General features: G+C 39.3%; 1 protein-coding gene across 10 annotated transcripts in view; it reads left to right on the plus strand.

Moving 5' to 3' along the window:
• Nucleotides 1-24543, plus strand: part of specc1 (sperm antigen with calponin homology and coiled-coil domains 1) — a 98210-nt gene that overhangs the window by 4461 nt on the left and 69206 nt on the right. The window contains exons 2-4 of one of the 10 annotated variants that reach the window (XM_028466691.1): nucleotides 4256-4270; nucleotides 14224-14404; nucleotides 14686-14821. In XM_028466691.1, coding sequence (XP_028322492.1) covers nucleotides 14243-14404; nucleotides 14686-14821 — 298 coding nt within the window. In that variant the 5' untranslated portion in view covers nucleotides 4256-4270; nucleotides 14224-14242. Of the gene's footprint in view, nucleotides 1-1413; nucleotides 1633-4255; nucleotides 4332-6183; nucleotides 6262-14223; nucleotides 14405-14685; nucleotides 14822-21362; nucleotides 21809-24543 lie in introns of those variants that run through there. The other 9 variants (XM_028466690.1, XM_028466692.1, XM_028466693.1 and 6 more) reach the window with 9 other exon arrangements.

Here is a 24543-nt window from a genome sequence, read left to right on the forward strand (position 1 = left end):
TGGTTCCCAGCCTCCACAGCAGCTTTGCATGTTTTTTGCCCAAATTGTATATGCTAAAATGCTGGCAGAGAAAACACACCCTGCATGGTTCTGTTTGTTCATGAACGGAGGGGGGGGTGGGGGAAGGGGGCAGCTATAAGCAGCGTGTTCCTCTGGCTGTATGTGCGCAGAAACATCCAGGAAACTGATTGCATACTTGATAAGCAGCAAATTAAAAGTCTCTGACTTCAAGGAATGCTTCTGTTCTTCCAAATAGCCGACAATCATGTTTGAATTATTTTTCCTCTATAGCTACTATAGCAAGAAAACGCCACACAGTATGGTAAATATTTGGGGAATATTCAAAAATATAAACTTTTCATGGTATTTTTAAAACTGGAATTAACTAGAAATGATCATTTTAGATAGCTATATCATATACAAACATAAATATTACCTCACCATCCAGTCAAAATAATACAATTAAAAAAAAACAGAATATTTAGAGTGGCAAAAATCTGGGAATTTTCAAATTTGGAAACTTTCCATGGAAATTAACAGGATTTTTTTTTAAATTGAAGGTTGGATGTTGGATATTGGTAAAATACATTTTTATCTTATAAAATATCAGCATCAGTTATTCAAAATGATTACTCCCACTTTCCAGTTAATTCCAATAAATGCTTACCATGAAAAATGTGTTTTTTTGAGCATTTCCAAAATTCCCAAGTTGAAGTTCCTGTGGAAATGTATCCACTTGCATGGGTGATGTCATCCAAATGTAGTGCTGTGGTGTTAGTTCTGGTGTAAATCATACATGTAAATGGATATGAAAGACACAATTAAAAGCTCTGAAGCTGCATGTGAGCATGTGTCTGCGTGCGCATGCCTCTGCTACAGGAGAACAACACTCACGGACACGGAGGCACGGTTAGCTTAGCGTGTCGGCAGTTCGGCAGTAATGCACAAAAAAAGAGAGCAAAGGATCGCAATTTGTAATTCCTATAATGCTGAAATAAGCCCTGGTGGAACTGCAAACAAAACGCTACCTTGTTCACCATAAGAAACCACCTCACCACTGAGTATACAGTAGGGATGGGCAATACGGACTGAAAAAAACTATCCCAATAATTTCTGGTATTTATCACAATAATGATAAACATCACGAAAAATAACTCCATCAGTGTTTTTACTGTTGCTGAATCTTGTTTCATTTATCTTATGAGTTACATAAAGTTATGGTTGATAAGTAACTGATTTCCTAAAAATTCCATTAGAATTTTGAAAAATATCGTGATATACATTTTTGGTCATAGCGCCCAGCCCTTGCATAATGTCTGTCCCATTGTAATTTATTTTGGTCTACACACAAGTCAAAGTGTCCACACCCTCTCTGCACATCCACCACAGCACTGTGAGTTCTGTTCTGTCAACTCAAAGACACAGAGATGAGATCGCAACGCTCCCTCCATGCACTGTGTTTGTGGAATCTTCCAGTGATGTTCCTTTATGGAAACCATTCAGCTCCTTTTAGCTACGCTTTGGATTCCTCACAGGCCTTGCAGATGCTATGCAAAGGCTTTTTGGAATCCACCCACTTGCTGCACATGCACTCAGTGTGCAAAGCAGAGCAGGAATGCATCATGGCTCTGAGTGAGTATTTATCACAGAACAACTTTGACACCATCAGAACAGGAAGCATGGCCCCTGAGGGGAGAACGAGGAAGTATTCATATAGAGTGAATCTATATCTGCTTCCACTTTTTTGGACTACTTGAAATACTTTCAGCATTTTTTTTAATATAATCTTTTGCCAATTTTTGGATACATAAAATGCATGCTTTTCTTGACTCTTTTGTAGTGTGTATTAGATGTAGACTTAAAAAAAAGCCAAGCTTTCAAACCCTCCTGAAGCTAAATACGAGTGGCTCATAGACTTACTGACACAGCAGTTTTCTCCCTCAATCTGCCCGTTCTGTATCACTAATAAAAATGCAAATATAAGGTGCAGCTCTCTTCTTTGGCTTAATTCAAATGCAAATATTTTTTTAATTGCATCGTATTGAAGAAAATATAGAGAAGGTTACTGCTGCTTCAGAGGCATGCAAAGCAAATAAGAATCATACATCATGCTACTACTACTTAAAGGTTGTTTACTGAAAATAATTTCTCTCAAACATCCCATAATAGCACTTTTTGCATCCTGCTACATACTGGTTTCTCATCCTGACAACAGGGTGAACCCAGAGGGAGATCAGAGCAGGAAATGGTCATTATTCCCACACTGTGGGATGACTGCACATGTATAGATGCTACAGATGTATTTGCTTTGTGACACAATTAACGTTCTGAAATGGAAAAAGCAATCTAACCCTTTCTCTCTCTCCCTCTCTCACTAAAACTGGGTACCAAGTTGATGTGGAAATGCCTCACATGCCTGTTTTGGGACAGCATCACCCATTTACATGTCACTTTTCACAGGGAATCGGTTGAATGAATGGTTATTAATCGTAACAAACAAACAAATATATCCAATTCCACTGATAATCCTGTTTAAAAATCTCGGGCTACGTGTTACAGTGAGACTAGTGTCCATGTGAAAAGGAATGCAGAGCTTCATCTGAAGTGTGTTTTATTGTGTTGTAATTTTTTAACTGTTGGTTACGACTAAAGCATCTCCAATCACATGGCTGATGTGTCAAAATGTGAGGGTAATTCGCTGGTTGACGGTAAATAATTAAAGGTTTCACAAATATGTTGTGGGATCATATTCACATATTTCCATGGTATTTTTCCTGTTAAACGGGTGGCTGAGGGTCCAGCAGTGTGGCTAATATCACTTTTTACACTGTAATCTTGCGTGATTTTAGTGGAACATCCCATTTACGTAAGTTCTTTACGTAAGTTCTCTGAAGCATATAAAATGTGAAATTATTAACAGTAGTTGACCATTATCCCAATTCAGTATGTTTGGTAATATTTTGGGAAGTTTAATTGGCAGTAAAGTCGTCTTCAGGGAAAGACAATCAAACGAAAAGAAAATGTGACGGGGGCATGAAGTTGCATGAAGTTCATGGTGCATGTTCAAAGCCTGTTATTGTGGCAAACCTTGCAATCAGTTAAGGAGACGTCTAACATAAATCTTGCAGGATTGCAGCTCTCCAGGACCAGGTTTGGTCAGCCCTGCTCTAGTTGGACCATCAGAGTGAATCTATGTTTGACTGTATTTGCTGTGTGCTGGATAGGAGTGTGACAATATCTCGATACGGCGATATATCGCGATATTTTTCCGCACGATTGATTATCAATATGCTCCCGCTAAATATTGATTTTTTTTTTAATTATTATTGTTTTTTTTTTTTCTTCTTCTTTTTTTTTTTTTCAAAACCTGTTATGCTTTTTCACTAAAATGTGCAGGTATGTCTTCACAGAAATGTTGTCACTGTTTGTTGAAGGAACCAATATATTGTTTACTGGAATATTGCACTGTACTATAAAGACCCTATTTGTTGTTTACAGAAAGCACTATTGGAGACACTTATTTGTTTACATTGGTATGTTGACACTTATTTACAGAAATGTTGCACTAAAATAGTGTCACTGTTCATAGGACACTTCTTTCAATTTGTTGTCTTTCAGAGATATAAAATAAAAATTGTATTTTGTCACTTAATCTTTTTTTCTTGTATTGTCGTAGATTATTGTAGATTGATTTCTGACCAATATATCGATAATCGCAGTATTGTCATATTGTGAGATAATCGTTATTATGAGCTTTGTATTCGTATCGTGAGGTACCCAGAGGTTCCCACCCCTAGTGCTGGACTAGCAGGTTGTTTAGGTACTCACCTGTCTGATTAAGTTACTGGTATTTTTTCCATCTTGATTTAAATATGCAGGTATTGATGTTGACAGATAGAAAGATGAAGGGACAATGACATCTGATATCATTCTTTTGTTCATGGACGTTTAATAAAGTTGATTATTGGAAGCTTTTTGTTTTTATAACCTCCCTGTTCACACCACCACAGTCCATAAAGACACAGAACTTGTTGAATTTCGAACAACTATTTATTTAAAATGTTAAATTGTGTTTTGATAATTCATTTTTAGATCTTTAGAGCTGTAATCCTCCCACTGTCTGTCACCGTGTTTCACTGGAAAAATATGTATTTTTAGACCCACAGTCAGTTGAGTCACTGCTTACTTCACATGTTATAGCTTTCATGTACTCCTTGTCATTGTACTGATTTACTGATTTGTGCATTTCCTACAGAAAGAGGCAGGAAAGGTGAGTTGATACAGAGGCAGCTGGAAATTACTGTCAAAGATGCAGCGTGTCTGCAGTGCACGTGAGTTTGGTCCAAAAACTGTCGAACCACTCTTTTTCTCTTTCCTGGTCACTTGTGTCACATAATGCGAGGAATTCCCGTGTGAGTTACTCCTTAGACAGTGTCCATCCAATCAATATTTAACATCATCAGCCTCTGTCAGACACTCATACTCAAGGGGTTTGTCATTTCCTGCTTCCAAATTTACCCTCCAGCAAAATGTTCTTTCACGCAGAAAGACTCGACTCTAAGAAAACTCACCGAAGTGTAAGTTTTAGAAAAATCCCTGTTTGTGTAGCCGGTAGAAGTCCCTTACTGGTACAGTAGTTACTGGCCTTTATACTGGATTTTGGAGGTGGATTTAAACTTGAAATTGTTAGGTAATCTGTCCTAATGTGGTGGATTCCCAATTCATGTTGGTTATTTTAAGATATACATGCAGCTTTTATGTATTTTGTGGTGTTTTGTAGGGATGTAAAGATTAATCATGAGGTTGTTAAAAATCGATTCAAATGTGTCACGGTTCACATAATATATATATATATATATATATATATATTTTTTTTTTTTTTATTTGAAATTCAGGACGCACCACCGTGTTTTAAATCAGAAGTGTGGAAGAATTTTGGCTTCCCCAAGACAAAATGAAAGAAGTGAGAAAAAAAGAACATGTGAAATCAGAGGAAAGGGAGAAACGAGAGAGAGAATGAAAGCCATAGATTGTTTATTTATATTATTTATTTGATATGGGATTTGTTTTAAAGTCCAATTGTTCGGCACAAAATACACTTTCAGTTGCACTTTTAGAAATAAATAGTTGCATAGTTTACTGTACAGCCAGAATTTAAATGAATCTGCTTCTTCATTTGTACTATTTCTTTATTTCTTTCATTCAGGTTTTATTTTTCATTAAACTGCATTGTTTTGCATAGTTTATCAAGGGATTCTTTTGACAATGAAAAATAAAAGTAAATAGTACATTATATTTATTTTTATTTTCGAAGGGAAAAAAATAAAAAATTTCAGTGATTTGTCTATTGTCTCATTTTGTAAAATGAATCATGAGATAATTATATCGTGAATCGAATCGTATCGGGGGTTGAGTGAATCATTACATTCCTAGTGTTTTTTAATTATAGAAGAGGACTAAAGGAACGTGTGATCATTGGCTGCATCAGACAGGACAAAATAGCACATTTTACTGGTGAAATCACACTTGAAATCAGTTTCTCCTGCAACATGTGAAAGCTGGTTCTTAGAAGAGTCAACTGAAATGTTACCCAACTGTTTCTGTAGCTTTTTCAGGGCGTGGCCCGATCAAGTTCCTTTTATTTACCACCAGCCAACAACTGAAGTCTGTTTCATCCCACCACAGAGTGTACTCTGCTCTCTGCCCACTTGGCACACTGGACTAGTATTAGTCAGAGGGACAAAATGCTGTCCCATTATTGTGTTTGTGAGGAGAAAGGCTCATAAATATGACTTAATTTGGATGTAGATGTATTTTGAATTACATTACTATCACTGGTTTCCACCAACACTCCCACTGTCCATTGGAAGGGACCTGTTAAGATTCCAAATCACACAATTAGACCATACCATATCCACAATACACAGAATGCATAACTATATATTGTCACAAGCGGAAATCTGCCCGCCTCCTACTAGTGTGCTCTGGTTTCTTTTCTTGTCTGGAAAAATGATGAAAGGAGAAAAACATGCTTACGTCTGAAACTCTGTTACTGTTTTTCACTTTGTATGTGGCAGAGTGAAGCAGGCCTGCCCACACACCCTTGTGTGGTTTTCTGCCTGCAGTACTTCCGCATCCCGAGGCTGCTGTTACTTCTCAAGTTCAGTTTCCTCAGTTCTGCATAATGTCCGGTATCTAAGTTAGTTGTTCAGCAGAGCAGCCAGGCAGAGGACAGACTGTAGAACAGCATTCAACACAAATGTAAATGATATTTATTCTTTGCTCTATCAGACTAAAATATTGACCTTCACAACATTTCTCCTTAACTCCCAAGGCTGTCTTAATCTGCTAGTCAGTGTATTATTTCGGATTGTAAATTTATTTTTGTAACTCCTTCGGGTAATCGTGTGAACTGCAGTCATTTACTCTGAAAAACATCTGGTGTCTTTATTTCTGCCCGCTCACTTTCCACGTTTTCAGCCAGCTACAACTGCAGCACATTTCTCAGGAGGAGGAAATGTGGCCTGGGCTTTCCCATCCTTAATCTACACACTAAGTTTTACTGCAGTGGCTAACCAGAGGCTGCCATATTAAGGTTTATGATATGCTAAACCTGGATGCTACCACAAGGACAAGATGGAGCGGAATGAATGTCATGCTGCAACTTGGATTATAGCTTCATGCAGTTGTGTTTTTGAGTAGATGTGATGATGTTGGTGTTTTTTTTAAAGAAACAACAAACTGTGGCCTTAATTTAACATGTTTCAGGTTTGAATATTAAAACTTCTTATTCTTTTCATATTCTCTCCATAGGGAATAGCACACTTTTAACATTTAAGCATACCTGCTGAAATGATACAAATTACAGGATGTTGTTATTTGATTGCAAATAGTGTAGGTGTACTGATTTTGTCTAATGTATATTCTACCCAACAGAATGGAGCTGGTGATTTATGTGGTGCACCAGAGCCTGAAATTACAGTTGGGGCTAGTTTGCGTAGGTGTTCATGTTCATGAAGTGATTTGTCGATAGAGAAAAATTATAAATTTTGTGTAAAATTTTTAAGCATGATATAAACAATTTTTATTTACTATGAAAATACAACAACAGAAAATATCTTTGACAATCGAATAATATCTACTTTGGTTTAACAGGCTGTTGTTGATGATCTTATATCAGCTTTCATCCTGTTAATGTAATAAGGCTGATGGGATGCTCTTTCCTGGTCCTATCAGATCAGGTACTGCCATACTGAGTGTTATCTGTTGCACATTTCTACAGCTGTTGTCAGTTGCTTGTTGATTTAACAGTATTAGGACTAGGGGTGTCCCGATCCGATATTGATATCGCATATCGGTCCGATATCAGCCCGAAAACAAAAATCGGGTTTTATTGGACTGCATCTAAAATTTCCGATATAAGCGCTCCGATAACTTTTTGTTGTTTTTGTCCTCGCCCTCAGTTGTTCCTACCAAATATTGATTGTAAAAAATAACTGAACTGAACTTAAATTGTTGACTATTGTTCTGTTTAAGTAACTTCACTTGATCAAGCCTTTTCTAACATTCGACACTACAAAATAAGTAACAAAAGTACTGTATGACGTGACGTGCTGACGTGGTGACGTATCGATCATTTCCTGTTTACACTCTACCGCTGCTTGCAGCGCTCTACTACTGTGTTCTGCTAACTCTAATCAAACTTGTTGTCATTGATATTTTAGCCTTGAAAACACTTGTTTTAATTTTTTACCGTACAGTTAAACGTACGAAGGTTAAGTAAAAAGCAATCTCGCCTCTTATAGGCAGTGCAATCTCCTTTAAACTTCCTTTTGTCCTTAGCTTAGCTTAGCTTAGCTTAAATTTAGCACCTATGGCTTCTCTCTCCTCCCCTCCGCTCTCCTGCCCGGTGTGTCAGATGTTTAGTTACTCCTCGTCCTCCTTTAGGGACAATGGTAGTTGCATAAAGTGTAGCGTACTGTTAGATATGGAGGCGAGGATCAACAATCTGGAGAAGCGGTTCCTCACCCCTGATACCAAAACCGAAGCTAGCAAGCAGGACCTAGCCGGTGCGGACCGTGCTAGCTCTAGCTTAGCCTCCCCCCGGCCAGCAATGAGTGGGTTACTGTCCGTGGTAAGCATAGTCGAAGGTCAAAAAGCCGCTCGGGACACCACCATGTTCACGTCTCAAACAGGTTCTCCCCCCTCTGTGAGGACAACACACTCACCGGGGAACAAACTCTGATAATTGGCGACTCCATAGTGAGAAACGTGAAGCTAGCGAAGTCAGCGGGCATCGTGAGGTGCATCCCAGGGGCCAGAGCGGGCGACATAGAATCAAATCTAAAGTTGCTGGCAAAGAGTAATCGTAAGTTTGATAGGATAGTCCTCCATGTCGGCACTAATGACTCCCGACGTCGCCAGTCGGAAGCAACCAAAGTGAACATTGAATCAGTTTGTGCTTATGCTAAAACAATGTCGGACTCTGGTCCTCTGGTCCCTTACCAAATCTGACCAGTGATGACATGTATAGCCGCATGTCATCATTTAACCGCTGGCTATCGAGGTGGTGTCCAGAAAACGAGGTGGGCTTCATTGATAATTGGAGATCCTTCTGGGGAAAACCGAACCTGATAGGAAGAGATGGAATCCATCCTACTTTGGAGGGAGCATCTCTACTATCAGAAAACATGGCACATTTATGACATCTCATGAATGAGACCATGTTACAGAGGGGGAGTCCTCCACGCCCCTCTGCGCTTGCCTTAGGACAGTTTCCCTCCCATTGCTATCATGATAGCTGTGTTCATCGCCATGACAACTGTTGTGATGGTGATGAATATTATTTTATGGAGACGGTGTCAGTCCCCCGACCCATATTTCACAATGATTTTAACATAAAATCAAATAAAAGAGCTATCAATTATAAAAATCTGAAAAAAATTAAAATCTCAAATCTAGAAACACCAAAACATAAAACCATTAGATGTGCTCTATTAAATATTAGATCACTGAGATCCAAATCTCTACTAGTAAATGACCTTATGTTAGTTTAAATGAAGCCACTCCTCCCATTCATTTAAATACTCATATGCCACGAGACATAGGTTGTGGAGGTGGTGTAGCAGCTATTTATCATTCCTCTCTCCTAATCTATCCTAAACCAAAGGCCAATTACACTTCCTTTGAAAGCCTGGTTCTAAATTTATCTCATATCGAATCAAAAACCTGCCAGCCAGTCTTATTTGCGATAATTTACCGTCCTCCAGGCCCTTATTCTGAATTTATATCAGAATTCTCTGAGTTTATATCAAACTTAGTCCTCAGTTCTGATAAAATACTGATAGTAGGAGATTTTAATATCCATGTGGACAAAGATAGTGATAGCCTGAGCTCAGCCTTTATGTCCCTAATAGACTCAGTTGGCTTTTTTCAAACTATTAATGAAGCTACTCATCGTTTAAATCATACTCTTGATCTTGTTCTAACATATGGCCTTGATATTAATGAACTAAAAGTCTACCCTGAAAATCCTCTGCTATCAGATAACTTTTTAATATCTTTTAACATTATCCTAGAGGATCTCGCACTGTGCAATAAAATAGTTACAAGTAGAAATCTATCCAACAGTGCTGTGGCTAAATTTAAAGAGGCCATTCCTGCTGCCTTACACTCAGTGCACCATCCAATAAATAACTATGACATTAATTATAACCCCTCTCAACTGGATCTGCTTGTCGATAGCTCTGCTAGTCTACTAAAATCCACCTTGGACTCAATTGCCCCATTGAGGGAAAAAACTATTAAACGTCAGAGGAAAGCTCCGTGGTTTAGCTCTGAAACTCACACACTCAAACAAACAACCCCTAAATTAGAGAGAATGTGGCGCTCCAATAAAACAGAGGAGTCACGAATACTTTGGCAAGAAAGCCATAGTAAATACATGACAGCCTTACGACATAGTCGATCTGCATACTACTCCTCACTAATTGAAGAAAATAAAAATAATCCGAGGTACCTTTTCAGCACTGTAGCCAGGCTAACACAAAGTCACAGCTCTATTGAGCCCATGATTCCTCTAGCCCTCAGCTGTGAGGACTTTATGACATTTTTTAACGATAAAATTCACAAGATTAGAGATAAAATTAGCCACTCCCTGCCTTCACCTGGGCCTGCTGTACCATTAAATGTAAATAGGCCTAACCTAAACTGTTTCACACATATAGGACTTCAGGAACTTAACTCTATTATTTCATCCTCCAAACCATCGACCTGCCTTTCAGATCCGATCCCAACTAAGCTGTTTAAAGAAGTTATTCCCCTAGTCTGCCCATCTTTGTTGGAGACTATAAATATATCCCTATCAATAGGCTACGTGCCACAGTCCTTTAAAGTAGCTGTAATCAAACCCCTTCTCAAAAAACCTACTCTTGATTCCAGCACTTTAGCAAACTACAGGCCTATATCTAATCTTCCTTTTATTTCAAAGATTCTTGAGAAAGTTGTGGCAGCTCAGCTCTGTGAATTTCTTCAAAACAACAGCCTGTTCGAGGACTTCCAGTCAGGCTTTAGAGCTCAACACAGCACAGAGACTGCTTTAGTTAAAGTAACTAATGATCTACTCTGGGCTTCAGATGAAGGACGACTCTCAGTGCTGGTTTTATTAGATCTTAGTGCAGCTTTTGACACTATAGATCACTATATTCTACTAGAGAGATTAGAGAAATTACTTGGAATCACAGGGACTGCCCTAAACTGGTTTAAGTCTTACCTATCTGATAGGTACCAGTTTGTACACGTGAATAATAAGTCTTCTGTGTACACTAAAGTAAGCTACGGGGTTCCTCAGGGCTCTGTGCTAGGTCCAATCCTCTTCTGTATCTATATGATCCCCCTTGGTAATGTTATGAGAAAATACTCTGTTAACTTCCACTGCTATGCTGATGATACCCAACTGTATGTATCAATGAAGCCAGGTGAGACAAATCAGCTATCTAAACTTGAGGCCTGTCTAAAGGACATTAGGGCCTGGATGGACCAAAATTTTCTTCTTCTCAACTCAGACAAGACTGAGGTCATTGTACTGGGCCCGCGACACCTTAGAGAAACCTATGCTAGCCTAACTGCCCTAGATGGCATTACTCTGGCACAAAGCACAACTGTTAGAAACCTTGGGGTTCTATTTGAACGAGATCCTGTGATGTCATTGGACCATCGTGCGTCACAAACGAACACTGTTGGCTCCGCCTCTTCTAACAGAACTCGCACCTGTGGACTCTGCAATCTGTGGTGAAGAAGTTAGATGGAGAGAATTGTGAATAGAGTGGTATATTGAGTATTAAGTAGCTAGTTAGCATTGCATATGTTGTTCTTTGCAGATTTCATAATATAGACTGGGCGTGTCTTAAAGGAGACACATCATGACTTTAAATCTTTCCTTTTTACATATAAATCATACAGTTGTGGTCTATATAAAGCGGAACTGCAATGCTTGGGTCTGAATTCCTCATTATTATAGCTCCACAGGCCCCTTTTCTGCCCCTTTTCTGATGTGCTTCTGAGAGCAACTCGTTTTGGTGCGGTCTCTTTAAATGCAAATGAGACACTTCATACCCCGCCCCCTCTCTAGGTTGCAGAGGTGACACTCGGTTCAACTCCACCCTGTTTGGCCATTTTTGTAGTTTGATAGAAGAGATATGATTATTTAGCGGCGCAGAAACTTTTTATTTACACGTTATTTACAAAATGTCAACAACAGAAGACTTGTCCATCCAGTCTTACATGTTTGAGCCAGAGTCGGACCCGGCGGAGCTAGATGAAAATGAAGATGATGAACCTGCAGAACCCTAACAAGTGAGCTAACACAAGCACCGAGCTAACGCTAGCACCAAGCTAACGTCACGAAATGCATTTTAATACAGTCTTTTCAGAGACAAAAACGGCAAAATAAAATGACTAATGAAAACTTTAGACTTAAATTAAATCACGTAGGCCATATCATCAAGGATCTAAAACGAGCACACAGCGCTAACATATGAAGACGTTGCAACTGCTAATGCTAACAAAACAATGACAGGGACGTCTTATCACACTTTTTAGCGTTATTTACAGCTTACCGAAGTGCTTTGTTCGTCGTCTCCAAAGATAGAAGGAATTGACCCCTCAATCAGACTAAGTGTTTCGGCAAATCCTTCTTTATACTGGCGGAGGTTGCAGAAGCAGAAGCAGACCCTTCTGCTGACCCTCCCCCCCCTGGAGGGGGGGGGAGGGTCTGGCATGCTCGGTTGGAGAGAGGTTGGAGAGGGCGTTAAGAGAGAGGTCATTTAGGTTAGAGAGGGACCGGAGAGGGTCCCATTCCTCTCTCAAACACTCCCTCTATGTCTGCTTCTTCCCTTGTGTGTTTGCTCCTGTACTCCTTCTGGCTTTTGTCTTGCAGGTCCGTGGGATCCTTAGTGTGGAGTTACAGAGTCTCAACAACTCTGTCTCCACCCTTTCCTCTGCACACACCCAACACAGCATAACGTGGATGGCTGTTCATCATAGGAATGGGATCAACACAAGGTTCCTGCTGCTTAACAGAAGGTTTTCCTTGCCGCCATGATGAATTCATGTTGGGTGTGGGATACATATGTATGTGTATATACGTATATATGCATATGTGTGTATCCATAAAATGAAGAGTCCGTCCTTAAGACTGCTCTACTGTAAAGTGTCTTGAGATACCATTGGTTATGATTTGGCGCTATACAAATAAAAGATTGATTGATTGATTGATAATAAATGTTTATTTCAAATTAATTACAATTGTTTGAACATTTGTTAAAAATAAGGCTAATACTTTGACTGCGTGGTCCTCAGTTGGACCTGTAACCACCGTGTGAACTAGCATAGTGAAGCAGGCTGAACAGCAGTTAAGTGTTTGGCATTGAGTGGTGCCATATCCATGTCATTTTGTTTGAGGGGGGGGTTAGGCCTCACAGATGGGATATTAAACTACCAATCCAGACGTGAGATGGTCACAGGGTATTGCCTGGAGAGATGCTAATTGTCATATGATGAGGCAGCAGAGAGACGCGTGCCTTTGTACGACCAACAGAAAATTACAAGCAGTGTTTTCCTACTTAAATGCATTCATAAGCAGTACAGAAGTTCAGATTCCCTGCACTGTACCTTGTTTTGACTCATACTTATCTACCCTGTGTCTGTTATTCTTCTGCTCTTCCTTCAAGGGTTTCCAAATCAACAGCCTATGAACATCATTGTGCCACAACACTTATCAATATTGGAGTGTGTCCTCAGAGAACTATTGTTGTGCACTCGCTCACCTTTGGTTAAGTGCTCCTTTTGACCCCATGTTCTATGTTTTTGCATTTCTGTCTGAACGATACGTTCACGTGTATTATCACTATTCTAACCACATTCTGTTGGCAGTTTCAGACTTGTACTTTTTACTGTTGTTTAACTTGCACACTTTTTAGCAGCTCTAACAATTTTTAGGCAAAGGCATTGATTTGAGTATTTTTTAGCACACTCAAATCACATTAAAATGATGATACAAATGATGCACTAATAACAGTAGAAATTGGCATTGGTCCTTTATACCGCTGCTTCTTTAAATGTTTTATGGTGAAACAAGTCTCTCGTGTTGAATTATTTATATTTTATTATTGTTACTCCATGTCTTGTAAGCACAAAGAACAAGAAATCGACTACAAACAGAAAATGAAATAGTTTTAGTTAGTGAGTATTTATTGACACGTTGCTGAGTTTTATGGAGGTCTAAAGAAATCTATAATAAAGTTTGATAGAGTAGGCTTTAGTGTGTTTAAGAGGAGTTTAGTTAATGCTACAAAACTGCAGTATTTCCACATAAAATGCATCTTCTGTGTTTAAAATAAACTTGAGGCTGAAGAGGTGTTTGACAAAATATTCCTATTTGTTTCACAAATTTTTCACAGCATCTGTCTTGTGGGTCTCAGATGTCTTCTGTAGAGGTTTGTTGTTAATAGAGAATCATGTGCTCAGGTCTCAGCTGTGTTCCCTGTCCTTGAAGAAAGCAGTCTTCAGTCAGGCACTCTAACACGTGTTTTGAAATTATTTGCCTATTGCGATGGGCAGATTGACCTAGAAAGATATGTTTTCTAACAGTAAAGAGGGGTTATATTTAACTGTGTCAGTGTATATACCATAATCCCATCCTCTACCCTCTCTGGTCTTCCTTAGGGTTCACTAAAAAGCAGTCATGTTGAAGGCGGGCACCACAAAGCTGGGGCTGCCCAAACCGGGACTCCAGGAACGGCCCAGGCAAATCTCCTTGGTTTCATCTTCCTCCACTGGCACCCCTACGGGCATAAAGACCTCCAGATCCTCCAACATACTGGCCTCAGACCAGCGCCTTAGCAGGGTGAGTCACAGCAGAGCTGAGATCAAGCTCAAATCTGTGTGGTTCTAAATTGTCATGGCTGGGTGCTTTGAAAGAAGGCAGGGCAGGAAATTACAGCACTGACCAACTTACATGGTGTGGTCGCCTATTATAAATCATGTGGGTCTCTAGATTTAGATATATAACATACCAACAAAAAATTGTAAACTGTTATTAAAGCTTGCAAACTGCAAACAATACAATTCTAAGTATAGAATGTGTTGCCTTGATTTTTGATACTAACAGTAAATGTTTGTTTTCAGCTGAAAAGAGCGAGCAGTGATGATTCCCTGACTAAGCCTGCATTGGGAGCAGCTGCGTCAGGATCCAGAATGAAGAAGACCGTGACCACTGGAGCCATTTCTGATCTTGCTGACAATCGTCCTCGCAGCATCTCGGGTAGGAGCTATAGCTTGCTTTAACGCTCAAATTCTGCACTTGTGCTAAACCTGAGTGAATTTGTTCTTTTAAATCAAAGAAGTGATATTAACCACTTAAAGCCACTAGAGGGCCACAATGTATTACTGCAAATGAATAATGATATTTTTTTTTCTTCTGCTCTAAAGTTTAGTCTAGTAATGTTGGCAGAGTAAAGTACAGGTTGCTTGGGAAACGTTATTAGTCTCATTAGGAAATCTAACTTATTGGAGACATTTTTCCTTTTTCAACTAATTTTGCTCTAGTTTGCTTTATTAACAAAATCAATGACATTAACAATCAAATTATAATCTAATCCTTGAAATTGTAGAATCATGAAGATATATTAAATCACAACAAAATAAAGCTGAATTACATTATGTTTCTTTCAATGTAAGGTATTTACAGCCAACTTTGCAGCTCTGACAAGCTTTTTATGAAGGTTTTTTTTAGATGTATGAACACAGGGTTTTAGCTTCACCACTATTACAACAGGATAATACGTAAAACGTCATACAGGACTTCAGTCTCTTTTTGTATCGTATAATAATCAATGCAGTTATTGGACGGGTTAAAAGAGATTACTGCCGTTTGGTAATTCATCAGTCTCATGTCCTAATTCACATGAAAGACAATAGTGTCTTTTCCTGTATCAAATGACCACTTTGTAGAAAGAATCATTCTGTGTGTTTGATTGAATTTCAAACTGTTTCATCAGCTTTTAAAGTGCTTCTACATTTAGAATCTATCAGTTACCACTAGCAGCTCTTAATTGGATAGTGGGGAATAATAAAATATGATTCATCAAATAGGATATTATCACGCCGGGAGTGTGTGGTAGTGGAGGACTCGATTGCAGAAAGATACGGAAGCACCATGCAGGCTTAGCATTCATAGATCCAGTCCACATTTATTATAAAACAAACAAGGCTTTAAATCTTGGCTGAAAGAAAACCAACAGTTTACCCATTTGTAAATGGCTGTGTGTGTGCGCAGTAATGTTTTATAATCCTTGTATTGTGGATGGGTATCTATGTTGAATTGTATTGTCCCTTACAGGAGACAAAACCGCTACAGCACACCAACAGGGTAACAATGAACCGTGGATCATTCTGTGTTTAGCTAAATAGTGAGGGGGGCTTGATTGGGAACAAGCCACACCTGGGTGCAAAACATGAGTCAGCTAATCACTGAACCCAAACACACTGACAACACAGGGAGGTGGAGACACAAGCAGGAAGACCTGGGAAGCACAAAAAGACAAAAAGTCAACAAAACAGGAAACTACACAAAACAAACTAAAAGCAGACCACAAAGGCTAGACACAAACAAAACTGAACAGACCCTGACAGATATAAAGTGAAACTTTGCATGATAAAGTAGGAACTCAACTGTAAATACTGTGATTTCTTTGCGGTATCAGAGATAAATGCATTCTGGTTAACAGAAGACTCTAAAACATGTTTTTGCTGGATCAGCTCTGATAAGCTAAAGTTTTGTTTCATTTTTCCAAACAAGATGAAAAGAGCAGATTTCCGTAGTGTGACAAGGATATTTATTTTCTCATTTTTCGTTGGCATTTTTGACATTGAAACTATAATGTCTTCTGCCACTGCTGCTTTGACAGTCCCCACAATATCATGAAATTCCGGGAAAAGTTAATGAATTTGAAAAACTGATTTTCCAGTCCTGAAAAGTCATGGAATAATTTGACTGTTTTGGAAATATAGCCTATTTTATTGTAATGTTTAAAATTTAACCTTCACTATTACTATGGGATATTAAGCAAGTCCCTAAACACTGACACCTTGTGGTGCACATCACTTTTATTAAATTTGTTAGTTGTTGTTTAATGTTACATTCAATCATGCATACATGCCTCGCTATTTAAAAAATATTGCAACATGGGTGTCGAAGGCATTGGATGATGCTATTTGCATTCCCTGTGCCACATTTTGCTACTAACCGTGGCACACTCGCAGACCTCTGTTACACTAGTACACTGGAAAAGCCCGCTCATTTTTGTGCTCTAATGGTCCTGAATATATCCTAGCAGTTGAGAACGTTTTGGAAACGTTTTGAAAAATCATTGTGAAAAAAGTGTGGGAACCCTGAGGAGTTCATATTAAAGTCAGACATAGATGGTGTGTAAACTAATACTTTAACATGCTAGTATAAAGAAAACTCCAAATGTGTGTCTTCTTTCAGGTGATACTGGCAGAAAGTTTCTGAATCTGAAAATGTTTAATGAGGTTTTGCAGTGTTAAATCAACCCTTAGATCAAGGGCTGCTCTGCTGAACTACATGCAAAGATTTAGCAATGATCTCATTAGCTTTAAACTTTCAGTTAGAAAACCTTCAGAGGTCAAATTTGTTTATTGTTCAGAACAATACCCTTCCTTTTGTATGTTTAGGAAAACATATTGAATACTTACTGATCGATGCCCTCATTAAATAGAATGTGTAATATATAAAGTCAACATTTAAGGCAATCAATAAGGAAGTGGAAGCTGGGATTCCTTTCAGACTGGCGGTGCTTTACACCTGGGATAAGTCTCTACCTCAGTGCACATCCAGACGTATGAGGACAGACACTAAGCACTTCTGTTTCAACGTCAAACAGGCGTTTACAAAGCAGGTCAATCAGTGTGTGAATTATCAAATGTGACACCTCGAAGAGCAGCAGTGGTTAGCTATGCATGCAATCCTTAATTAGTTTTCTGCTTTTGATACATCACTCAACCAGGGTTCATATGCAGCATTCATACAGGAGACTGTAAATGAGATAAGAAATGCTTTGGCTTCAATGTCTACTCCCATCAGATTCGGCTGAAACAAAATTCCCCGTTTTTGGTGCATATATGACTTTTCACTATGATATGGTTTACTGGAAAAAAGACAATATTAGATGGAAGTAATGGGGGAAAAAAACTAACAATTGAAATGCATTTTGTTAGCAATTAATACTGATGTGTAAAACTGCCTCAGAAACAATAAGATGTTATTAGTATTTTCATTTTGCTTTTGTCAGGACTGAATCACACATGCTAATGATACGGGACACTGTGTTCCTGAAAACTCTTTTTGCTATATAATGGTAGCCTTACTTTGCTGCAACGTTTTAATATAAAATGAACACACATTTTATTTTTGTCACCCCAGAATGGCTTCCATAAAACACACAGTTTAACCTCAATGTCCTTGCATTTATGAAGCATGAAACAACCCAGCACAGTATCTGTATGCTATAAAACACCAATAAGCACACAAATGTATCACGTACACACCCGTAAAGCCCCCTCTAACATACCATATCCCTCTGCTGCCTTCACAGCAGGCTGTGTTAATAAGTCAAAACTGTTATTTTTCCTAATGGACTCATTTTCTCCTGTGGATGCCACTCTTTGTACTTTGCCATCTCCTCTGGGCCATCAGACAATGGGTTAAAGCCCAGCCTCATACTGATGACTTATTTAAAGCACTCTATCAATAATTCATTAAAGCTGTCATTCAGGATGGGGGTCCCTGTGATCAGACAAGAGGAGTCGGATGGAGATAAAACTGACCCACTCTATAAAACCTGCGCTGACCACCAAGCATACTTTAAGAAATGAGCACTTCATTAATCGTTGCTCTCTTTCCCTCCCGTTTACAGTGCTTTCACTTTGATCATTAAGGCTTATGCACATATTCACAGAGCCAAAGAGTCCTTGAGAGATTTTATTTGTGTTAACTTTTTATATATTAACGAATAAATCAAATGCTTCATTTTTATAATGGTTTATTAATTACTATTAATATTTTGTAATAGAAATACAGTTCTGTTGGCAGCCATGTATCAAACCTTCCAATATCAATACAAAGGTATGTGCCTGCGTATGCTTCCCCTTCAGCACTCGACTAAGATGAACTGACAGTGAAAACTCTAACTGGCACAAGAAGATAGATAAAGTGAAATAATCCCTATCTTTGATGTGCTGCGACGTGTGTGGAATTCACATAAATTATGTTTTTTGTATTTACCAGATATGCTAATTAAAAATAATTGCTCTCTACCCTAGTTGTAGATGTGAGTATACGCACTGATTCTGGTTTTCACCTGCATAAACAGTTTTTTAAACATATGTGTTTTTACCGAAAAGAGGACTGGTAGCAGTAATTCCACCTGTGGCTCTGCGGCAGGTGTCGGCGTTGGCCTGCAGTTCCTATGCAAGCCTGACCTCACAGCTGATTCTCGAGAATTACAACAGACCAAAGTGTAAATGAGGGAAATGACAAGAAAAGGAAACAGACAGGAGAGATTTTAGCTTGAGTTAACATTTTTTAATGAATCCATTCAAAGTACAACCACCTTAACCGGGACCTGGCAGTTGTCCTTGCAAAATGGTTGAATGAGCCTCCCCTGTCAGGCAAGTTTATCTTACTGAATCACCCCCTGAACATTAAAGTGGTTTGATTCAGTTAAAGAAAGTGGGTGCAGTCTTGAGCGCAAAGGTACCCCAACTATCCTTCAGGGGGGGACACACCCTCTGTCAAACCTTGAATAATTAAATAACCTGATTTGTCAGACTAGCGCTTTGCTCCCCGCACTGTTACATTTCACTAAAAATCAGGTGTGGTGTTAAGAGTTGGAAGCTCAGTCCAGTTGGAGAACAGCTTTATGGGACTAGAAAACTGACTTTACTCTGTGTAGGAAGATATTTTTCATCGCAGGCAGATTCCGGTGCAGATTACAGACACAATGCTAATGTTCACCTACATAAACAGGTATTTAAACATCTGCGTTTTACCACATTATTAGTGTGCTGTGCAGTATGTGTGTGTGGCTCAGCTGCGTCAGCCTGTAGTGCCAAGAACAACTTCCCCTTTCTGCTGATGTTCACTAATTAAAAATTGCATATCTTAAAGGATTTTGTAAAGTTTCAGCTTTACGCCGAACGGCTGCAGCAGCCTGTGTGTAGGAGCTCAGAGTTGAATGTGAAGAGACAGTATAAAAAACAATGTAATTATTATTGTTAGAATCAACATTACAGGCACCATTTTGTTCCACGCCAGTACCAGAACCCGGGCTGCGTGGCCAAGCCACGGCAAGTCAGAAAGACTCACACTGACTCCACATATTCTCCCCGACACCCCACACTGCATTCACAACAACACAGAGAACACCTAACTGTTCCACAGCATGCACCCCACGCTACACAGAACGGAGAACAGAGTGTGCCCTGAGAGCAAAGATACCCAGCCTCTCTCCTCCGAAAACACACTTTCTGACCACACCTTAAATCATTTGCACAATTCGGCCTCAAGATAGGGGCCTTAATGTGAATGGCTAGAAGAGGAGGCTGTTATTATACATCTTCACGCTTTACTGTGTGTACAGAATGGAGAAGAATGTAATCAAATTGTTTACTTTAAAAAGTGAAATATAGAATATATAGAATTCTCCTATTGTGTTTAATGTTTTTCAAGCTGCACTGATGATCAGGAAATGGCATCCTAGGTGATGTTGTTGCTCAAAGCTATAGAAAAAATTCCACCAGTATGTGCACAACAAACATAAGACTTAGAGAAATAGCCTTTGCAGTGCTTAACAGAGGCCTGCCTGTCCATCAAAGATGGACGTCATGTGGTGAGGAGAACATTCTTAGTTGGATCAGAGGCACGTTTGTTTACCAAGGTTTTTGTCATGCTCCACAGAAAGGAGAGGAATGATGAACCCCCACCATAATACAAATGGTGCAGTCTTAACAGAGAGCTGGGAGAACCTTTAAAGCAAGTATAATCATGCAGAAGACTATAGAGTTTGATTAAAAAATAATTAAAAGGCTTTTCTTGCATGAGTTTCGATTTTATTTTAAGGATGGGTAAAGGATTGAAATACAAATAAAAAAATAAAAAGTGCTTTTACAACTATAATTCTTTTGTCCTAAATCTCCCCATGGTTTGTTTTATCAGGAGACACAGAAAGAATAAGCTGAATTCATGCAAAAAAGATGCTTATTCTTGGCTGTTACCCCAATTAAAAATATGATGCAAGCAAGATGAAGTTTTCCTTTTGACAAAAACCTTCCTGATCAGTCGCACTTGAGATTAAACAAAAAAAGCAAAGGGCGTAGGAACCAGGTTGACATTGGGGGGACACACGATGTGACTGTTCAATTCTTCATCTGTAAGGACTTTTCACTTGAGAGATGCAGAGATAACAGGAGGACAGAGGGATAACCTTTCAATTTCTCTCTCTATCTCTCTATGATCCTCTCACTTAGCTGGTATTAGTAAGAGGAAAGTGAACAAACTTGTTGAGACGAGATATGGGTGTGTGATTGCATGTGTTTGTGTGTGTTGCGTGATGCCCACAAACCCCCCCCCGACCTGATTCCAGTCATCACGACAATAATGAAGTGCAGACAACACTAGCTTTCTGCCACCCGTCCTGCCGGTGTCACATACTGTCACCATCCTGAAGGACACACTTGCTCACATTTGTACACACGCTATAGCCACTCCCTAACAAGACACAAAGCCCGCCTCCTTGCACATGCACACACACTCTCACTGTCAGAAAGAGAGGAGGGAAAAAAGGCTGGGAGCATTTGTACATCTCTGATGGATTTCTCTCTAGAAGAATGACTGGTAATGAATTTGGGTGCTGAAAAGAGACGACAATCCAGCTCGTCGCCTCACATATAGAGATCTCTCACCCCCTGCAGCTGCGCATTCTTGGATCAGACTGCCTTGTTGAGGAGTGTGGGAGTTGCAGAGTGGACCAACATGGGGAACCAGACAGGGAGACAGGAGGAAACAGAGTCAGGTCTGCTTCTTGAATCAGCATCACTAATCGCTCTTGGAGTTGATATTGGCTATTTTTCTGTCATTTCATGTCATGCCTCACAAACCCGTCCTGGTTGAATAATGACCAAGATGCACTGCAACAAAGAGCTGCCTGTATACACCTTGGAGTTATGGAAAGTGGGTCAGAATTCATTTTCTTGCTTTGCGCTGCTGTTGCATTTGCATGTGTCCTGCTTTTTGTGTGTGTGATTGTGTATCTGCTGGGTTGCATTTTCCAACCCACCCGATTCTGTCTCTATCTGTTCATTTGTGTATGAACATGTAGACAGACACACATTGTACAGTTTTGTTGATAGGAAGAGTTAAAAAATATATGAGAGGATGGAGGGGCTGTTTGCAATCTTTTAACTCTGCACTCAGCAGCTATTCCATATGTGTGCCAAGACCACTGAGAACCTACTACATCTCTCTGCAATTCAAGAGTGAATAGTTTAATAACAGAAAAATGGTTGTAATATCTTACACTGTGTGATTTTTATACATGGGATGGAAGCCAAGCACTAATGTGCATACATGTCTTATCACTTTATAACTGAAGATGCACTGTTACCAAAACCAGTTCTGGGTGTCAGTTCTGTTACAGAGATGTGTACTTGTGCTCAATTAATGAGTTAATCCTACTGGCCAATGGGACAGACGTCTCCTTGTGGTGCTGGAACCTCAGGCGGCACAGCCCATGAGCTTTACCATTTATATTTGAACCAGCAGCATTCTTCCCATGTCCATCATCAGGATGACGCCCCAGTGGCTCAACATGATCTGTGCCGTGAGGTACGCATCCAGCCAGGCTATTTCTGGGGTTTGAGCTATGGTAAATCTGAGTCTTTGCTTTAGGAAAATAAATATTTTATATAAACGTTCATATAATAAATGACCATTTACTGAATAAGGTTTAAATGCCAGGATTCTGAGGAAACTACCTTATCTTTCTGACTGTAATAAGAGTTGAAATTCTGTTTCATTACATTACACAAGGATCTATGATTCTGCTCCTGCATGAACCTCCATTATGAAATTAAACAGTCAGTCATATTGGTAATTGAGTGATGTTCTTCCTCAAATAAATTCATTCTTAGAATTATACAAATTATGCCTTTTAAGCAAATGAGAATTGACTATCTGATAACTTAAAATTTCTCCACTCAGAAGCATTAGATCTACATAGGGTACATTTGCCAGATTAAAAATTGTCAAGTGTGCAGAAATTTAAAAAAGGGCTCTTTTTCTTTAATTATTTTTAATAATTATCTTTCCATATACAGTAAGCAGCAAAAAGACCATGAACAAGGAAGTTGTTTTGTGTCTGCTTTTATCCCAATAGCATTACAATGCAACAAGCTGAGTAAAATAAATACATTTTCTAGTGGTGGACTTGGGAAAAGAAATATCGGAGTATGAGGAGCTTGGGGTTGGATCTATGGTCTCAGGAGTAAACAGTCTATATACAGTGATAATCAGGTCATTATCAGATTGAAACTCTACTGATGGCTACTAAGCTGAGCTTTCCTCTCTACAGAGCAGGGCCTTTGGTCAGCATGTTGTCAGCTACTGATGAAGTGTCACTCATGTATCGTTCATCACAGATGGTCTCTTTCAGGAACACAGCTTGCCTTTTCAAGCACTTGATCAAAAACAAGTTAAAACATGTTTGTGCAAAGAGCTAAAATATTTTTTTAAAAATAATGGGAAAGTTCTGGTGGTATGTTTAAAGGAATCTGTGAATAATTGAATGTTTACAAATCCTTAAAAGAGCACAGTATTCTCTCAGCAGCGACTGGGTGCTAGTGCATGCTGTCATTAGAAAAACATTGTTCCTTTTGGCTGCACGTTGCTTATCAGTTGAATTGCTACAATACAGAACAATCCGCAGATGTCCCGATGTGTTTTGTTTATCTGTCAGCTGCTGTCCTAGGTTTATCCTCAGTCCATACGAGACCACTAATCCCAGCATTTTTTTGTGCGCGGTTGATATTGCCTCAGGAAAATACGATCAGTCCATCAGCAGTTTTTGAGGGCAGGTGTTGACTTTTGGGTGTAGTGTTAATTACAGTCATGTTAATGCAGCTGAAAAGCTCCCTCTACCAAACCGAGGAAGCTTATATCTTCAGGTGTCACTCCAGGGCACTTTCCTACAAAATCTTCTCGCAAGCTCATGAGGATTCTGAGTGACGAAAAGCTCTGGCGGTCATTCGGGATTCATAGAACCATAGTTACATTCGTAGGTCTTTCTACTTTTTCATCCCTGCTGACCGCCAGAGGCGATGCTTATACTGAATGGCTTATACCAGAAAAGTCCTGCTTACCACCCTTCAGTGTGTAGGGTCAGAGGACTCTGGCCGTAGGACCACAGCCAATGGATGGGGTGTGTCCACATTCACCCTGTAGAATCTGGAGAAAGTGCCCGGCAATGCCTATGAGGCCACATCACAGATGTCCTCCAGCGGCACTCCCCTCAGAGCAGCCCATGTAGCAGGATGTAGCAACACTCCTTGTAGAGTGCAGAAATGTCTTTTTTTTTCTTTTTTTTTTTTTTAAAAAAAACGGGCTTTCTCTTAATTCTAATAATTGTTTTTCCTTAGAAGCAGCAAAAAGACCATGAACAAGGAAATAGTTTTGTATCTGCTTTCATCCAAATAACATTACAATGCAACAAGCTGAGAGCTGAGTAAAAAAAAATGTTCTAGTGGTGGACTTGGGAAAAGAAATATGGGAGCATGAGGAGACGGTTACTTGTCTGATATGCATGGGCAATTACATCTACAATCCAGTGGGACAGGCGCTGTTTGGAGACAGCGCCACCCCTGTTAGGATCACCATAACAGAGAAAGAGCTGATCAGACTCCCGAAAGGCT

This window comes from Gouania willdenowi, chromosome 14 (assembly GCF_900634775.1).
Source record: "Gouania willdenowi chromosome 14, fGouWil2.1, whole genome shotgun sequence".
Taxonomy (NCBI): Eukaryota; Metazoa; Chordata; class Actinopteri; order Blenniiformes; family Gobiesocidae; genus Gouania; species Gouania willdenowi.